This window comes from Macaca nemestrina, chromosome 1 (assembly GCF_043159975.1).
Source record: "Macaca nemestrina isolate mMacNem1 chromosome 1, mMacNem.hap1, whole genome shotgun sequence".
NCBI lineage: Eukaryota > Metazoa > Chordata > Mammalia > Primates > Cercopithecidae > Macaca > Macaca nemestrina.
In genome coordinates, this window is record NC_092125.1 from 100,867,612 (window position 1) to 100,887,792 (window position 20,181).

At 38.9% G+C, this 20,181-nt stretch overlaps 2 protein-coding genes and 1 pseudogene across 2 annotated transcripts in view; 2 read left to right on the forward strand and 1 right to left on the reverse strand.

Moving 5' to 3' along the window:
* The window catches only part of LOC105498130 (olfactory receptor 6K3-like), a 192,457-nt pseudogene that overhangs the window by 114,863 nt on the left and 57,413 nt on the right, over positions 1 to 20,181 (forward strand).
* Positions 1 to 20,181, reverse strand: part of LOC105498125 (myeloid cell nuclear differentiation antigen) — a 44,438-nt gene that overhangs the window by 24,041 nt on the left and 216 nt on the right. Inside the window, exon 2 of the mRNA XM_011769995.3 lies at positions 1,079 to 1,135. The gene's annotated coding sequence lies outside the window, so the exon portion shown is untranslated. The remainder of the gene's footprint in view (positions 1 to 1,078; positions 1,136 to 20,181) is intronic.
* Positions 8,873 to 18,056, forward strand: LOC139359609 (olfactory receptor 6N1-like). The gene has a single exon (XM_071082940.1). It carries the CDS (start codon positions 13,805 to 13,807, stop codon positions 14,750 to 14,752), a length of 948 nt encoding a protein of 315 aa, XP_070939041.1. The 5' UTR covers positions 8,873 to 13,804; the 3' UTR covers positions 14,753 to 18,056.

The window sequence follows — 20,181 nt, forward strand, 5'->3', positions numbered from 1 at the left end:
AACTCATTCTATGAGGCCAGAATCATCCTGACACTAAAACCTGGCAGAAATGCAACAAAAAGAAATCTTCAGGCCAATATTCTTAATGAACATAGATGCAAAAATCCTCACTAAAATACTAGCAAATTAAATCCAGCATCAAATCAAAACACTAGTCCACCATAACCAAGTGTGATTTATCCCTGGGATGTAAGGTTGGTTCAACATGCACAAATCAATAAATATGGTTCATCACATAAAAAGAGCTAAAAACAAAACCCACATTATTATTTCAACAGATGAAGAAATAGTTTTTGATAAAATTCAACATCCATTCCTATTAAGAGCTCTCAATAAACTAGGCATTGAAGGAACATACTTCAACATAATAAGAGCCATCTATGAGAAACCCACAGCCAACATTATACCAATGGACAAAAGCTGGAAGCATTCCCGAAAAGAATGCCCTCTCTCACCACTCCTACTTGACATAGTCCTAGAAGTCCTGGCCAGAGCAATCGGGCAAGAGAAAGTAATAAAGGGCATCCAAATAGGAAGAGGGTAAGTCAAATGATCCCTGTTTGCAGAAAACATGATTGTATACCTAGAGAACCCCACAGTCTTTGCCTATGAACTCCTCAATCTGATAAGCAACTTCAGAAAAATTTCAATATAAAAACTCAATGCAGGAAAATCAGTAGCATACCTATATACCAACAACAACCAAGCTGAGAGCCAAATCAAGAACACAACCTCATTCACAATTGTCACAAAAAGAATAAAATACCTAGAAATACAGTGAACCAGGGAAGTGGAAGACCCCTACAATATGAATCACAAAACACTGCTCAAATAAATCAGAGATGACACAAACACATGGAAAAACATTTCATGCTCATGGATAGAAAGAATCAATATCGTTAAAACTGCCATACTGCCTAAAGCAATTTACAAATTCAATATTATTCCTATCAAATGACCCATGACACTCTTCACAGAACTAGAAAAACTATTTTAGAATTCATATGGAACCAAAAAAGAGCCCAAACAGCCAAGGCAAACTTAATCAAAAAGAATAAAGCTGGAAGCATCACTTTACCTGACTTCAAAAAGTTGTCTTAATACAGGGGATCTTCATCAACCTGATGAAGGACATCTACAAGAAAATGACAAATATGCATATGAAAAGATGCTCAACATCATACATTCACAAGGAATTGCAAATGAAGAATAATGAGATACCACTACACATCTATTAGAGTAGCTAAAATCCAAAATGCTGACAATACCAAATGCTGGTGATGATGTGGAGCAACAGAACTCTTATCAATTGCTAGTGGAATTGCAAAATGGTACAGCCACTTTGGAAGACAGTTTGACAGTATCTTAGAAAACTAAAAATACTCATACATTCCAGTACTTGTTCTCTTTGGTATTCACCCGAAGGAGTTGAAAACTTACATCCATAAAAGAAGCCTTCAGACATGACTATAGCATCTTTACTCATAATTGCCAACACTCAGAAGCAATAAAATGTCCTTCAGTAGGTGAGTGGATCAATAAACTGTGTTATATCCAGACAATGGGATACTATTCAACCCCAGAAGAAATGAGACATTAAGCCATGAGAAGATACGGAGGAACCTTATTAAATGAAAGAAGCTAATCTGAAAAGGATACCTACTGTATAATCCTAAAATGACAAAAGTATAGAGAGAATAAAATCAGTGCTTGCCATGGGGTTGTGAGAAGAAAAGGAGTTAATGGAGAACAGATCATTTTTAGGGCGATGAAACGACTCTGTATGATACTATAATGGCAGATAGTTGTCATTTTGCATTTGTCTAAATGTATTGAATGTAAGATACCAAGAGTGCACCCTAATATAAATTGCAGACTTTGGGTAGTAAAAATGTATCCGTATTGAACACATGTTCACTGATTGTAACAAATGTACCCCTCTGGTGAGGGATGATGATGATGAAGGAGGTAGTGCATGTGTGGGGTGAGGAGCATATAGAAACTGTAATTTCCATTCAATTTTGCTGTAAATCTAAAACTGCTCTTAAAAAAGTATATTAAACAAAAAAGAAGATGTTATTGGATTTAAAAATAACAAGATTTATTTGCCATAAAACATCCAGGAAGACTAGAGCTTGTAAGCAGCCTTGTTAGTGAGATCAAAAGTGATCGCACTGTGATAGGATTTTCTGGCTACTGCTAAAAGTAGACAGGAACTCGTATTAATTGAACTTCTTCTCTATGCCAGTTCTTTTTCATATCCCCTGATTCTTCCCAATAACTTCTCAAGGCTGGTATGCATATGTTGAAATATTTTATATCTCCAGCTGGGTTTTCTTTCTAGGCCATGGCCAAAAGAGCACCGTGGTCTGTTTGCCCTTGTTGGAAATGAAGTTTATATCCTCAAAGAGAATTGACTCTAGGGAAGTTTCAGAAGTGGCTTTGACCACTTTTTTTAAAAGTTTGGTCTATAAGTAATTGCAGGACTTCTAAAGGGGCACTCTTACTCCACACAAATAAAAAGTGTTTGGGATTTTAGCCCTTTGTTGAACTTCTTAATGGAATGATATACTTATGGATTTAGGAGTCATGTCTGTGTTCTATTAGGCATGATATGTGTAACTATGATGCTAACAATAATAGGAATCAACAAATTTGGATTTTTATTTCTTAAGCACCTACTATATGCCAACTTAAATTATCTTACTTAATTCTTCCAACAACTTTATGATTAAGTATGATTTTCAGTTTTGCAAATGAGGCAAAAAAGGGTTAGCTAAATTGCCCTACAACTTATAATGATGATTTATGGAATCGGAATTAAAACTCAAAGTTGTTGGGAACAGGCCCCAAAATCTGGCCATAAACTGGTCCCAAAACTGGACATAAACAAAATCTCTGCAGCACTGTGACATGTTCGTGATGGCCTTGATGCCCATGCTGGAAGGCTGTCAGTTTACCAGAATGAGGGCAAAGAACATCTGTCCCACCCAGGTAGGAAAGCTGCTTAAGGTGCTCTTAAACCACAAACAATAGCATGAGTGATCTATGCCTTAAGGATATGTTCATGCTGCAGATAACTAGCCAGAGCCCATCCCTTTATTTCAGCCCATCCCTTTATTTCCTTTAAGGAATAGTTTTAGCAAATCTTATGACTGGCTTGCTGTCAATACATGTGTGGGTAAATCTCTGTTAGAGGCTCTCAGCTCTGAAGGCTGTGAGACCCCTGATTTCCCATTCCACACTCTCTGTTTCTATGTGTGTGTCTTTAATTCCTCTAGCGCTGCTAGGTTAGGGTCTCCCCAGCCATGCTGGTCTTGGCACAAAGTTTTTTGACTGTATGTTCTATTATAAACAACACTGAAAATTGTGCTTGTGGTTTTATCTTTTAGTAGCGTCTGAGAGTGAGTCATGAGAAACAGTACTATGTATATGTGGATGGGTGTGCAGATAAGCTGAGATGTGCAGACAGGCAGACAAGCTGACTGCTTTTTTTTTTTTTTTTTCCTAAAAAGGAAATGACGGTTTAAAAAAATGCTCTGAAAGAACCAACGAGTATGGCAACACCTTTTTTGGAACTCCCATGGTATACATTCCTCTTTTTGTGTGGGGGATTGTTTTGTTTTACTTTAAGGGAGTCAAGCAACTAACCTGACTTGCTTCTCTTGATGCTTTTACCCCGGTATCAAAGTGAAAAACATCATTTATCATAGTTCAAAACAACTTTAAAATGTATGAAGGTCAAGGAATGTGTATGACCCACATTGTGCAAGAGCTAGTTAGTAGCAGAGCCTAGATTAAAAGTCAGGCCTCCTGACTCCCAGTCTACATCTCCACAGTGACTCCTATGAATGTAGGAAATGATGCCCTTCTGTGTGGTTCAGGCAAAGCCTCCTAATCAGGCCTGAGGAAGGGACGCCTAGCTGGACTGTATTCTAGAGCTGTTTCTTTGACATCCCGATCTACATTCCCATGTTCCCAATTAGCATTAATTGAGGGAGAAAGAGGAGAAAACTGGAGCCTCCCCAAAGCTCCCTGCTCCACAACTCGTGGAGGGGGTGGTCTCTGCTGAGAAAAGGTAGATAATTACAGAAGTTGAGGCTGTGAATCATTGAGCTGGCACCAGCTCCCTCCTGGGGACTGTTCCCTTGATTCTCCCCCGACTTTCCCAGTTCAATTAAGCAGCTTGTTTGCCTTCTCATTAGTAAAACTTGTTAGCACTTTGTTCTATTCCCCTGAGTTGCTTAGGAGAAAAGTTCTGTGGGAGGATTTGCTTCATTGGATAGGTCTAGCTCTCATGCTCTCTATGAGATACTGAGGTACCCATGTCCTCCAAACAAGCCAAATATAACAGTGGTAATTCAGCAATGGGTCCAAGGCTCCACTGTTTGGACAAAGGGAAGAGGAAGCAAAAAGCTAGACTGGTAAGGATAGGGAAGTTCAATGCAACTGCCTCAGATCCAACTGATAAGGACATATTTAAGACCTGTTTTGTACACATTGCTCAAAGATTCCCAGGCACATTGCATATTGTTGGGCCTCTGAGCAGACGTACCCATGCCTTCTGATCTCTCCTCTCCATGTACAGAATTTGTGCAGATCCTCACATTGCTACAGCTTTTCAGAGCTCATCAAGCACTTTCATATTTCAGTAGTGCCTCCCCACTCAGGCAAGCTCCTACTTCTTCAGCATGAGCTTACTGTGTTCCTGGCTTACTCAGAACAGAGACTGACTTCATCAATAGGGGAATTTCTAACCCTTCTCACTAAGATCAGGTGAAGTGACATTGAAAATTGCCCATTTTTTTTTAGCCCATTCAGACCAACCCTCAACAAGTTAATTTAATACCTATATGTTGACCACTGCCAACATTAGTAGAATATCAGTAAAACTATTGAGTGACCACTAAAGTGGCTATATAAATGTATAAAGGAAATTGAGACTCAGAAAGATTATGTATCTAGTCCAGGATCACAGAAAAAAAAAATCACGAGTCTGGTGTTCATGCATAGGTGAGTGGTGTAGAAGGAGGACATTCTGGACAAAGAAATATAGAGAAAGTAAGGAGGTGGTTCAGTATTTAGTAATAGTCCAGAGTGGATAAAAAGGGAAGTATAGAGGGAGTATATAAATAAATGGAAGACCCAATTAAAGATAATAGATTCAGAAAATGTTAAAACTTCATCATCACTCTGGTTTTACTTTCCCTGACCTGAGACACCTGGATCTATTAAAGCACCCATCCTTAGTCTCCTGAAATGTCTAAGGTCTGAGTTACAGCAGAAACAAAAGACTCTTTAGTATAACAAGGGTCTCAGAACCTGCCCCAATTTCCCCCATTCTCTGCCCCTCAGCATTAGAAGGAGTTTTTAAGTTATGCCATTATCCAGCCTTTGCTTCCTGGGTCTCAGCCCGTGTGCCTGAGGTCCTAATGTTGCTGCCCCTTTCCTTGGGGGCTCTAGACTGTATTTTCCTTTTCATATTACACCCATGCCTATGCCTCCCACAGGTAGGCAGGTCTCCAGGAACCATGGATGTTCTCTCTTCCTTCTCATTACTTAGACAATTGCTGCACAGCACTGGCAAGGAGCAGACTCAGTTTTGCAGTGAGATCAAAGGCAACACCCTGGAAATAATCTGATCCCATATTTTTGAACAAACCAAAAAGCAGCACTAGAAAATTAATATATAAAGCAGGTAAATACCACACAGAAAACAAACTAAAATAGTATAAATGGGGAATTGAAGCTCTGACTATTTCCTGTGCCCTCTTTTCTCCCGTGGCTTTCCTAGCAGTTTTTCTTCTGAGATGATTTAGTTCAACCTTTTCACTCTTCTGATGAGTGAATTGAGGGCCAAGGAGGTAACATGACCTGTCAAAAGATGCACAGCTCATTAGTGGCTAAGGTGAACTAGAACTTTTCAGAGGCAGGTCACGGAGTTGGGTCTTGAATACCTTTTATAAAATTGCTTCTTAAAAATTATTATATATTTGATCAATAACCAATTTTTGCTTCTATTTCTGGTTTATATCAGCAACTATAAGCTGTTTTCTGAATACCTTCATACTCTTTAGATCCTTTCATACCTTTATAATCTTTAAATTTATTTCTTCATTCTAAGAGAGGATTATCCCAATTTTTACATAATGAATAAAAAAATGTTACAGAACTTGCTCTAAGAAAATATAAATTCAACCCTAGATTCACTCCAGCAGACTGAGTGACTGTGGTAAGACTTTCTCAACCTCATTTTCTTTGTCTGCAGAATGAGAAGCTGGCAGTTGATGACTGCTTACATTCCTTCCATCTTAGGGAGTTTTGATCCTGTGATTACAACACTTCTTAAAGAAAGTAGGATCTGAACTCGGCCCATATGGGTAAGATCCAAATATCCAGAGCAAAGCTGGGAAGGTGTTGGTCCAAATTCAAGTGTTGCCACGTTTTGGTTATGTAATTCTGGACAATTTTTTTTGTTTGTTTGTTTTTGTTTTTTGAGACAGCATCTGGCTCTGCTGCCCAGGCTGGAGTGCAAGGGCACGTCTCGGCTCACTGCAGCCTTGACCTTCTGGGCTCAAGCAATTCTTCTGTCTCAGCCTCCCAAGTAGCTGGAACTACAGGCACGTGCCACCACACTTGGCTAATTTTTAAATTCTTCATAAGGACAGGGTCTTGCTTTGTTGCCCAGGCTGTCTAGAACTCGTAGACTTAAGCATCTGCCGGCCTCAGCCTCCCGAATTACTGGGATTACAGGCGTGAGTCACTGCTCCTAGCCTGGGCAAAAAATTATCTCACTTTGACCATCTCTTTCCTTATATTTAAAAAGATTATGATCTCCACAGTTCTCTAAGGCTTAAAGGAAACAAAACATACAAAATGATTAACACTGCTCCTGACACTTAAAAGGTGCTCGTGAATAATAGAAAGTCTTATTATTTCAGAGACACGATGTATAGAAAAGAGATTTTAATGCCTGGCTCTTTGGGGTTCAATCATTATGTTTAGTATATTCTTCTTCTTCTTCTTTTTTTTGAGACGGAATCTCGCTCTGTCACCCAGGCTGGAGTGCAGTGATGCGATCTCGGCTCACTGCAACCTCCGCTTCCCGGGTTCACGACATTCTCCTGCCTCAGCTTCCCGAGTAGCTGGGACTACAGGATCCCGCCACTCCGCCCGGCTAAATTTTTCTGTATTTTTAGTAAAGACGGGGTTTCACTGTGTTAGCCAGGATGGTCTCGATTTCCTGACCTCGTGGTCCGCCCGCCTGGGCCTCCCAAAGTGATGGGATCACAGGCGCAAGCCACCGCGCCTGGCCTATGTTTACTATATTCTTAATGGCATGATATGAATAATGCACTTAAACCTTCCTTTTTCTTCAGTTTCTTCATCTGCAAAATGAGGGCATCAATAAGAATTTCTCCAGACAATACTTGTGAGGGTTAAATAGTTGTAAACATGTAAAGCATGTAAAATAGTAAACACTATCTACAAGATAGACATTATTGGCTGAATTTTTTCACATCAGTTTCTACAATGGAAATTCATGCCTAGTTTTACAATACCTTACATTTTTTAATGTGGATCAGTAGAATTGGCAGTGGTCCAAATCAGGCATTTACTTTGGACTGAGGTGGCCAAAGTGACCCTGGAGCATCCTATGTATATCTCTGGGCCCTTGTGAAATTTACTCTAGGGCCCTAATATATAGCTTTTGGGACCCTATTTTTCTTCTTTCCCTTTCTGTGTTCCTACATTACAGTGATCTCAACCTGCTTTATTGAGAGGTGGTTGTGTTAGCAAAATCACTGGCAATTGCTTGGCTCACACTAATTGACACTGTCGAGGTTGTATAGTGCAATGAGCCAGGGAAACTTACAATCTACATGGAGACCTAAGTAGTTGTATAACAACTCACGGCAACATATACCTCATGTTGCCTGGCATATTCATCAATTTATGAATAAATAAATGGATGAATGGACTCCTAAGGATTAAATGAGGTTGACAGAGATTAAGCACCTTTCCCGTGACTACACCAGGAGTCATCTTCCTTTCTTAGATTACTTCAGTGCTCCAGGCTTACCTCTCTTTTACTTCACAATCATTTATTCTCTGCAAATTTTAGGGTCCCTTCTTCTAATCTTCCTTAGGGCAGAGCTTCCCAACAAACATAGGTATCAGGTGTGCTAAGCACCTGATCTCTTTGCCCCTCATCCTTTGAATGACCAAGTGGATCTTGAGAAAATTATAGCCTTTGGTCAGTTTGCATTTGTCAACAAGCAGCCTTTCTGTTTACCTCAGTGTGTCATACAAATATTATTGCTTTAGTTTTTTTTTTCCTATGATGTTAAAAGAAGTGGGAAATAATCATCAATGTTATGATAGGTTAATGCATTAGGTTATGCTATGGATTAAATATTTATGTTCCTATAGCATTCATAGGTTGAAACCTAACCCCAAGGGCTTCTAGGAGGTGAGGCCTTTGGAAGTTGATTAGGTCATGAGGGCAGAGCCCCTATGAATGAGATTAGTGCCATTATAAAGGATACCTTAGAGAGTTCCCTCTCTCCTTCTACCATTTGCGGCTGTAACGAGGAGAAAGCCATCTTTGAACTGAGAAGCAGACTCTCAACAGACACGGAATCTGCCAGTGTCTTGATCTCTATTTTCAAGCCTCTAGAACTGTGAAAATAAATTTTTGTTGTTTATAAGTCACCCAATCTGTGGTAGTTTGTTATAGCAGCTCAAACTGTGTAAGACGAGGTCTAAGACCCTGTCTAAGGCCCAACTCTTTGGCCTTATCTTTTATGTTGACATCAGTTTTAACACTCTAGAAGGGTAGAAACTATATGCACATGTGTGTGTGTGTGTGTGTGTGTGTGTGTATACATATTAAAATCACAAACTCTGCAGAGGCATCAAAGTTAAAGTTTTATCATCTAGGATGTTCATATAGTTGATCATCCAAGTGAAGCCCAGATAATTTTAAGAATGAAACAGGGCATTATTAACAGTTATTCTGGGTCAAGAAGCACTTAACTAAAACTCTCTTGAGCAAACCAGAATATATCACTGTATTGACATGCATTTTTAAAATTTATGTATTTGTTTCAATAGACAGTATCTCTGACTGGGCATGGTAACTCACACCTGTAATCTCAACACTTTGGAAGGCTGAGGTGGGAGGATTGCTTGAGCCCAGGAATTCGAGACCAGCCTGGGCAACATGCTGAAACTCTGTCTCTATCAAAAAAATAAAATAAAAAATAAAAAAAATAAAAATTAACTGGGCATGGAGCACATGCCTGTAGTCCCGGGGAGGCTGAGATACGAGGATGGTTTGAACCCAGGAGGAGGAGGTTGCAGGGAGCTGAGATTACGCCAGTGCACTCCAGCCTGGGAGATAGACCCAGACCCTGTCTCAAAAAAAAAAAAAAAAAAAAAAAAAAAAAAAAAAAAAAAAAAAAAGACGATACATATACATTATTAAAAAATCAAAATAATCCATAAAAGGTATATATAGAAGAGTTTAACTTGTAGGCCCATTTGTCCCTTTCTACCCCTTGCCAGCCTCTATCTTCACAATGGAAAACAACTTTTAGTAGTATTTTTTACAGTCTTTCCATTTTTCTTTATGTAAAAACAAGCAAATAAAAATATTCTTAGATGCCCTCCGGAGCTCTTGCCATATCACTGAGGAAGGTGCTTCCTCATTTTGGTAAACATCTCTGTGCTTGTTTCACAAATGGGAGATTTAACAAATCTCCACTAAAGTGCTCTTGGGTCACTTCCAGTCTTCTGCTATTACAAAAAGCAGAACTACAGCGAACAACCCTGTGCATGCACATCATTTCATGTATGTGTGTCTACATATCTGCAGGATAAATTCTTAGAAATATGACTACTGGGTCATAATACAAATAAATGTGTAGTTTACACAGGTTTTGCTTTTTCACCCAACGTATGCTATTTTGTACTGCTATAAGCAATGCATAAAAAGGTCTGCTCCTTGCAGCTTCTCCAACAAAGTATGTTTTTGAACCTCTGGAACCTTGTCAATCTGAAAAGTCGGCAAAGTTGTTTAATTGTAATTTAAAATTGCATTCATCTTATTATGAGTTAGATTGAATGTCTTTTCATATAAGTGCTCCTACTGTTTTATAAATGCCTATCTTGGGGTCTGTTTCCCCCGTTCCAAATTAAGCATTTCAAGGAAAGGAACCGTGTGTTAGGCATCTCATATTTTCCCTAGTATGAGGATGGGAAATAGAGTGTTCAATAAATGTATTTAATGAATAAATAACAGAATCACTGGTATTTCCTCTTCTCACACTTTTTTAGTTGTACTTTAAATCACCTTTTCTAACCTTCAAATCACATTTTTTCTTGGAAAATATTATTACACATGTCTGTCCCTAATATAGAATATGTAGATGAAAAAATTTAAAATCACTTATAAAATTAAAGCAATTATTTACCTATTTCTTTTTAATCATTTGTCATAACATAGGCTTTTTCAAATATTAGCAATCGTATTATGAAATGTTGACACTTTTGAAATTCTCCTTTCTTCACCGAACATTATAACACTCTCAGTTGTCTCTCTTGCTAAATCATGAATTTCTTGATAGAGGCAGAACGCCTCATTCTTTTCTCTAATTTCATGTCTAATACAGCGTAAATGTTAAATGAGTACTTTACAGGAAGAAGATCTCGTGAGAAGAAATTAAACAATTTTCTTAGCTAAGCAAGGCCTATATTTGGAACACTCTCACTTTTATTTTATCCCTTCACGTTACTTTTCACTTACAAACCTCTCACTCCTCATTATATACAACGTAACGTTTTTAGCACATATTTCTGTATTGATTTTGTTTTGTGTGTAATTTTCTTACAAACAGGCACTGATTGCTTTCTGAAGGTGAATACACAGCCATCACTCATTTGCTGCCAAGACAGGATGATACACTACAAAGCATAGCGGAAGTCTGTATCAGAATATGTCTTATAAAACCCATAGATAAAGCTGCAAATTAGGGGTGTTTTAGTATTTGAGACTATGAAAGATAAACTAATTTTGTCAAGTGGCAGCTGCAACCATGCATCCTGCAGAAAGGTCACATGTTTCTGATGAAGTGGAATCTTGGCTTAAGGCAGGAGAAGACCGAATGAGAACTTCTAATTACCCAAGCACCTGGATAGTTTTTCACTCAAGGAGACAGCCTTCCAATCTTGAGGTTACAGTATTTTCTAAAGTAAAACTCTCCAAACAAAATCTCATCCTTTCCTGCTGTTTAAATAATTCCAGCCCTCTCGGGAAATTTTTCAGGTTGATATGAGGAGACTCAAGGGTTTCCTCTATATCGATGTGGTCTGTGTGAAAATCTTTTACAGTGAATATTCTGATATCCAATTTAATTTTGCTATTATCTTGTATGATTTTCTTTTTTGCCTCTGATTCCTAAATATCAAACCACATTTGTATCTACAAGTGATGCAAATGTATTCTTCTCCAGTGGATCAGGGCTTCAATCTGTTATTTATATGGCCTCTGCATCCATCCAGTACATGCTCATGTATTGTGTTCAGTTGAGGTCAGAGTCCATGTACTGACCATAAGACTTTTATGAAGATGATACCGATAGTGATGAAAAGGAAAGCGATGATGAAAACATAAATAAACATATGTAAATGCCACATAAAATAATGATATGGTGGTCGCGTAAACAATGATAGCAATACTGGTGATGGTGGTTTAGAACACTGCTCGGCACATAGAGAGCATTTGACAATGATTAAATCAATGAATAAATGATAGGGGAGATAGTGAGGGTAGTGGTCATAGTGATTGTTGTGGAGATGGAGATAGTCAAAGCAGAAGTGATGGCACTGCTGATCTTTCTCATATTGTGGTAGGGTTAATAATGGAAAAATACCTTTGCAGGGACATGGTTGGAGCTGAAGGCCATTATCCTCAGCAAATTAACACAGGAACAGAAAACCAAATACCTCATGTTCTCAATTATAAGTGGGAGCTAAATGTTGAGAACACATGGACACATAGAGGAGAACAACACGCACTGGGGCCTATTGGAGGGTGGAGAGTGGGAAGAGGGAGAGGATCAGAAAAAGTGACTAATGGGTAGGAGGCTTAATACCTGGGTGATAAAATAATCTGTACAATGAACCCCTGTGACATAGGTTTACCTATGTAACAAATCTGCACATGTACCGCACATGTGTTAAACCTGCATATGTACCACACGTGTATTAAAATGAAACTATTACACATTAGTAGAAAAATGAGGAACAAACAGATTATTTACTCCTTTCTGGTCATTTCGCTGATCTTACTAGAAGGGAGTAGAGATGAAGCTGATTGGGAAGTCTTTTCGCAAAGTAATTTTTAAGAAGATTAAACTCGTTTTTAGAGTGATCAAGGTGTTGTTCTCCATGTATGCACAAGGATATATGAGTTGGATTTGTTCTCTTTTTATAAAAGGCTACATGGGACTTGCAAAACTTCTAGTGGCCCAGAGGAGGTAATGCACCTGGGATTAAACGCTAAAGTCCACAGTGAGGCTTGCAGAATTGAGAAAAGTCATTTGAGACATAGAGCTGCTCTGCTGCGCTTCCTTGTGCACAACTTCTTGCCCCAGAGAAGTCCTTACTGAAAGCTTTACACACTTAGCAACTCCAGGGAACATGTAGCAAGGAGTCCCTGGGAGGCCCGCATTTCCAGGAACATGAAATATAAGTAGGGGAGTGTCTTGGGGTAGAAAGGATGCCGAGGAGAATGCTATAGTCCTAATGTCATCAAAACCATCAGGTAATGGGCAGGAGTGGTGCCGAAAAGATGAGAGTAGCCAAAGAAGACAGCTAGATGAAGGCTTTGAATGAGGCTTATTAGGGTATGGGAGGAAAACTCAAGTGACATAGGTGTTGATTCCCCTCAAAACCCACCACCATTTCCCAATTTAGGGAAACATACATTATCTGTGTCGTAAGAGTCTTGGGAAACAAATACTTGTTTTTTTTTGAAGAGGAAGCTGAGGTTAAGTAAAAAGTTGCTCAACCTAATGTCTAGTGGCAACCAAATCGCTGACTTTAGAGTAGGGTTTTCCTATTATACCATAGGACTTCTGGCTTCTTGGCTTCTTGGCTTCTTCTTGACTTCATGGTTTTCCTTTTTGAGAATTCCTAGCACACATCCTTTAGGGATGAATTTTTCACCCAGCGCAGTGTATCCGCTGGGTGAATTATCATTAGGCACTACGGGCCTAGGATATTACAGTTTTTGGAGATTCTGCATTTCTTTTATTTTCCATTTTTTCTTCTTCTAGTTCTTACCAGGAGAGGCTAAACACTTCAGAGGGGCTTCCTGAAAGAAGCTTCAACAGTCACTTTAGGGAGATGACTTTTCTTCCTTCTCCACAGTCCAATATTGTTGGTTATTTTCTCATTGGGAACTATCGAGGGATAGAAGTAGGAATTTTCTAGCTCTCCTATTATTGGATGGTGGAGTAGGGGAGAAAATCACTGAGTCACTGGAGCACAATATTATAACATAGAAAGGGATTAAACTGGGATCAGGAGCCTTGGTTTCTAGTCCCAGCCCTGCTACCAACAGACTATGATATGGGACCAACCATTTCTGCTTTTGGGGCTTCAGTTCCTCTAGTGCAAAGTGAGGAACATTGATTAGATAATGTCTCAAGTTCCTTTTAAGTGCTCAGATTTTACGAATAGAGGAAGAAGCTTGAAGTAATTTATATTCTATCTTTGTCACTTGTTCCTAGGACTCATGGATCATGTCAATCATAACTGGACCCAGAGTTTTATCCTTGCTGGTTTCACTACCACTGGGACCCTACAACCTCTTGCCTTCTTGGGGACCTTATGCATCTATCTCCTCTCTCTTGCAGGAAACATTCTCATCATTGTCCTGGTACAGTTAGATTCTGGACTGTTCACCCCCATGTACTTCTTTATCAGTGTCCTCTCCTTTGTAGAGGTGTGGTATGTCAGCACCACAGTGCCCACACTGCTGCATACCTTGCTCCACGGGTGTTCACCCAACTCATCAGCTGTATGCTTTATTCAGCTGTATGTCTTTCACTCCTTAGGGATGACTGAGTGCTACTTGTTGGGTGTCATGGCACTGGATCGCTACCTTGCTATCTGCTTCCCACTCCACTACCATGCACTCATGAGCAGACAGGTACAGTTACGACTAGCCGGGGCCACTTGGGTGGCTGGCTTCTCAGCTGCACTTGTGCCAGTCACCCTCACTGCCACTCTGCCCTTCTGCTTGAAAGAGGTGGCCCATTACTTTTGTGACTTGGCACCGCTAATGCGGTTGGCATGTGTGGACACAAGCTGGCATACTAGGGCCCATGGCGCAGTGATTGGTGTGGCCACTGGTTGCAACTTTGTGCTCATTTTGGGACTCTATGGAGGTATCCTGAATGCTGTGCTGAAGCTACCCTCAGCTGCCAGTCGTGCCAAGGCCTTCTCTACCTGTTCCTCCCACATGACTGTGGTGGCACTATTCTATGCTTCTGCCTTCACAGTCTACGTGGGCTCACCTGGGAGTCGATCCGAGGGCACAGACAAGCTTATTGCCTTGGTGTATGCCCTTTTTACCCCTTTCCTCAATCCTATCATCTACAGCCTTCGCAACAAGGAGGTGAAGGAGGCTTTAAGGAGAGTCATTGACAGGATCAGAATTATTTTAAGGGAACCTCAATGATCTAATTTGTCATAGCCCAGCTTGTTGGTGATTGTGAGAATCAGCTGGTTGGCTTGTCAATCAAGTAGTCAGAGTCTAAGAAAACACCAGTAAAGAAATGAAAAAGATCAGTAGTCAAACATGCTGCACACACCCGTGCCTGAACTGGTCAAAGTTAGAAGATGTAAAGAGAAAGGGGTTATGGTCTCTGATTACCCCATTCTAATGGGAAAGAAAAGCAACAAAGGGAGAAAAAATAGCGATGCAGAACAAGTGGTTAAGCTGTATTTATGGCTTAGAGAGACAGTGCAATATAGAAAGAAAGAAGACAAATTAAAGCTAGGAGTGGTAGGTTTAGTCAAGATTCCCGGAGAAAGGTTAAGAAGGTGGAAAACTAGGTTGGCAAAAAGGAGTCTAAAATTTTAGCTTGTATAAAGTTGCAGATGTAGATCAGCGAGTCATGAGCAGAATGCTTATCAATTTGTGGCATCCAGTGATTCTGGGTTATTATGTGACCAAATGTAGCTTGATGGAGAAAAAACCTGAAGTTCTGATCACGCTTCTTTTCTCTCCAACTCCTCTATTGCTTCCTCTGCTGAGCAGAGTCATCTCCCATTCCTTGATGGTGTCTGAACTAGGGGCCAAGTACCTGATAGAGTATGATCAGATAAATTAGTGAGAAAATAGGACTAGATCTTGGCAGAGACTAAGTATGGCCTAATCTTGAATACTTTCCATTTTCCTTATTCTTAGACCTTACTGCTTTATTTTATGTATGTCTGTATATGCCAGAAATAGTTACAGCTGCCTTCATGTTTTTAAAATTTTAATACTTTTAATATCCCTCTGAAGAAGGAAGAACATCCCAATATTTATGTAATAAAATTATAAAGGTTATTGAACTTGTAGTAAGGAGAGACAGATTCAACCCTAAATCCACTTCAGCTGACTGAGTGACCCTCCTCAGCCTCATTCTCTCTGTCTGTAAAATGAAAGACTGGCAATGAATGAGTGTTCTCATTCCTCTCAGCTTAGGGAGTTTTGATTCTATGCTTATTACACTTGTTTTGTTTTGTTTGTTTTTTAAGATGAAGTCTTGCTCTTGTCCCCCAGGCTGGAGTGCAATGGTGTGATCTCAGCTCACTGCAACCTCTACCTCTCAGGTTCAAGCCATTCTTCTGCCTCAGCCTCCTGAGTAGCTGGGATTACAGGCGCCTATAGCACTTCTTAAGGAAAGCAGGACCTGAACTAGATCCATATGTGTAAGATCTGAATTTGCAGAGCAGAGATGGAAAGGTGTTGGTACAAATTCAGGTGTTGCCATTTTTGCCTCTATGATTCTGGGCAAAAAACACAAGCTCTCTCTAACGCCAGATTTGTTTTCCTTTTAAAAAAAAACTACATCACAGTGTTCTAAAGTTAAATAACACATAGTAAGTCTTTCATAAGCAAGTTAGTCTGAGCATCCCAGAATCAGGACAGTATAGTGGTTATAGCATGGACTTTGAAGCTTCTCTGCCTGTGTTCAAACGTCAGTTCTACCATTTATTTGCTGTGTGATCACATGCAATACACTTAAATTCCCTCCACCTCAGTTCCCTTATATGCAAAATGGGAACAATAAAAGAACGTTAAGCATATAAATATTAATCGTTGTTACTTCAAAGTTTTCCACATAAATGTCTTCAGTGGGAATTTATTTCTTTGATAATGCTTAGTTTTATACCTATCTCACATTGTTATTACAATAGACTTGGTAACTCTCCAAATGAGGCATCTTCTTTTGATCTAAGGGTCTAAATTTATCTTTCCATAAACTGAGGAGTAGTTCCTGCTTTCAAGACGTCTATGCTGTTTCCCCAAATACAAGGTGCAAAACTCTATTCTGCTGATAGGCTGAGTCTACTACCTTTGGGCTCCTTTTCTTCCTCTCCTTCTGCACCTCACTTCACTCAGACTGCTCTTTTTGCAGGAACTATTATGGACCCAACAGAAACTCTTTTTTCCCTGTGGTGGCAGCACTAGAGGATGGCTCAAATTGAAATGGCTTAGATCACATTAATTAATAGGTCATTATAGTAATAATAATTACTAAAACTGTTATAACAATTATTATTAATTACTAATATCTGTGGGGTGCATACTGTGCAGTGAACATGGGGACTTACTATCCTGTAGTGAAGACATAAGTAGTCATCTAACAACTCAAAGTAGCTTATATCTCACTACTAATTTGTACTACAATGCATGGTATCCACTCATATTTGAACAAATGAATGAATGAATAAACAAACTCTTAAAAGTCAAATGGGTGTGATTGAGATTGAGTTCCCCTCCTGAAACTCCACCAGAAGGTATATTTTTTTAAGATCCATTTACAGCTGCAAACTCCCCTTGCCTTTCATTCTACACTCTTCTTTTTTTCTCTTGACACCTCCTTAGGTATTTCCTTTAGAATATAAAGTTCAGGTCATCTTTAGCACAGAGCTTCTCAACAGATATAATTAACAGATGTGGTGAGTTACTGAGTCCCTGCCCCTAACACACACACTATGAATGGTCAGATAGGACCTAAGGGAATTGAAGTCTTTGGACTGGTTGCCTCACGCAGTAAGTGTTCACCTTAGTGTGCCCTACAGATACCATCACTTTTATAAGCACTATGATATGAAAATAAAAGTTTGAGAAGTGGTGCCTTAGTGTGACATGTTGGGGTAAGTGCCCAAGATAAGGTCCAACTTGTGGCCACTTCTCCCATGGTGACAATTGGATACTGACTCTAGCAAGATAGACAGTAAGAAGCAGTCAGGTCTAAAAGGCAGCATAATCAGACCATTCACTTGGTACTAGCACCAAGACTGACATACTGTCTCATAGGACATTCAAACTCAAGTACATCAGAGAACAAAATGAAATGCTTTCAATGTACCTGGGGAAGACAGATATAAACCACAGTTGTACTGGGCAGACAAGGGCATGTGATCTTGATATATCACTTCATTTACATAGTTGTTTTAAAAGTTTATTTGCTTCAATAAATAATATCTCTAAAAGGTTCAAAAATTCATCTTATGTGTGAAGTTGACATTTTTTTCTTATGTGTTTATATTTTTAAAAAATAATCAGGTGATTTGAGGATCTGTCTCCTCCCACTCTATATAATAATTATCTTAAGGGAAGCAACAGTGTTATATGCATCCCATTTTCTCCAGTTCCTAGAATAAAGTCTGGGGCATAAAAACCGTTTCAAAAATGTATTAAATAAATAGATAAATGAATTATTGTGAATTCCCCTATTTCTCACATTATGTTAGTTGCATTTCATATCATTTTTTCCTAACATTTAAAGCACATTTTAAAAATAATGTATTACATATAAATGTAGGACATTAAATGTTTAGGTAAATAAAAATTTAAATTACTTATAATCCCATTACTTCAAAAATTATTTCTCTATTTATTTCTAAATTCTAATAAGCATATGCTGTTTTTCCAAATAGTGGCAATGGTGCTATGAAAATTTGAACATGTTGAATACTACTTTTTTCACTTAAGCTTTTAACAAATAATTTTAGATCTCATCTTTCTCCTCAAATAATGAATTGCTTGATGAAGGTATCAGTGTAACCACAGAACCAGTTCAATCTGGTTTAACTTTGTCAGTAACAAAATACAACAAAATAATGACTTGTTTTTTAGTTGCAATGGACCCTCAGGTTGCAAGTAACCCAAACATGCCCAGATGAACCAAGTGTGCCAGATTTGTGACCCTAGAGCCAACCAGAATAAAAAGGTAAACCACATGCGGAACCTAAGTATTCAGACCAACGAATGGTGATCAAATTAAAAAGGAAATGATAACCTGTTGTGTTGCAGTACAGTTATAAAAGTCAAGGACCTGGCAAAACTTCTTTTCAGGAACCAATCAGGTAACGCTTTGTTGCATCCTCCTATCTCCTTCTTACTTGCTCTCTGCCTATAAAACCTGTCTCCAGACCTTAGTTCGGGGAGACAGATTGAACATTGCCTCCTGCCTCCCTGCTGGTCAACCTTGAAATAAGGCTTTTCCGTTCTTAAAAGCTGGTGTCACAGTATTGACTTCTTAGCTCATGGGACGGTGAGCCCACTGCACAGTAATATCAGAACTTGTCATTTTCTCTCACTCTATTTCTGATACAGAATAAATGCCAAGTAAGCACTCTTTATTGACAAGTAGTGGCATAAAAGAGAAGAAACAATGCCCTTGACTAGGCTAGAACTAAACTTGGAAGCCTGGATCATTTAGTACACATATCTACACTAACTGATTCTAGATAATGTTTACAATTCTTATGCTCAGGTATTTGTCATGTTGATAGCCTTCTGAGGGATCATGCATGGGCATTATAATTTACTCAGTCAATACCAAGTCATACAAATATACAATTAGACAATACAAATGATGCAGAAAGTCTGTCTCAGAGTCTGGCTCACAAGAGGAAAAGAGGAATGTAGGAACACCAATGTGATGTGATATGTAGAGGAATAAAAATGAGTATTAAAGTGGCCACTTTGAGTACAGCACAATTATTCATTTGAAGGATTGGGATAGATGGCTAATCTACATGTACCCATGAAATGAAAATAAAAACAAAAGGTCTACTGGTGCTTGAGACTGTGGGAGATGCAGTAATTTAGTGAAGGATAGTTTCAACTATCCATCTTTGAGAAAAGTTAGGTATTTCAGAGTAAGTGGGACATAAGCTAAATGCTGATTAAGGTTGAATGAGACCATCATATTGTCCAAATATTTGAGAGACTCTTCCAATCCCAAAGTCACATTAGTACCTGAGAAACAAATATTTTCCTTTCCTTTGGCTCAAAAACTTTCCATCTCCTACAGGAAAGCTTTTCTAATTTGATCTCAGAATACTTAGTGTTTGTCTTCCATTTAATGTGGTCTACTTGTTAATCTTTTTATGGTTACCTCCTTATCTTAAATTTAATATAGCAACTGCTCTTTCCACCTCTGATTCTGAAAAATAAAAGTACATTTGGGCCTATGAATGATTCAAATACGTTACTTCTGATAGATAAATGCTGTAATTCCATTATTTATCTGGACTCCATATCCATCAAAGTATATGCCCACAGAGAACACACAGCTGAGATAAGAGCTCAGATGTCAAAATTAGGATGTTTAATGAACATATTGAGGGTATGGATGTAAACAAAAGTAATAATGAAAAAGATTAGTCTCTTGAAGACGCCTGGGTAATAATAACAGTGGTGATAATGTAAGTAATAGTAACAATACTGGTGATGGAGACTTAGACAAGTGTATTAGATATTCAACAATCAATGATTTGGAACAATGGCTAAAGATATCTGACATGGCAAAGGGAGGGACAGTGGTGACAGTAACAAAGGTAGAGATGGTCGGCACAAAAGTGATAGTGGTGCCTGTGCTG

What these genes read in the sequence shown, in the direction of transcription:
- LOC139359609 (XM_071082940.1), top strand. Translation starts at nt 13,805, where the DNA reads ATGGATCATGTCAATCATAACTGGACCCAGAGTTTTATCCTTGCTGGT.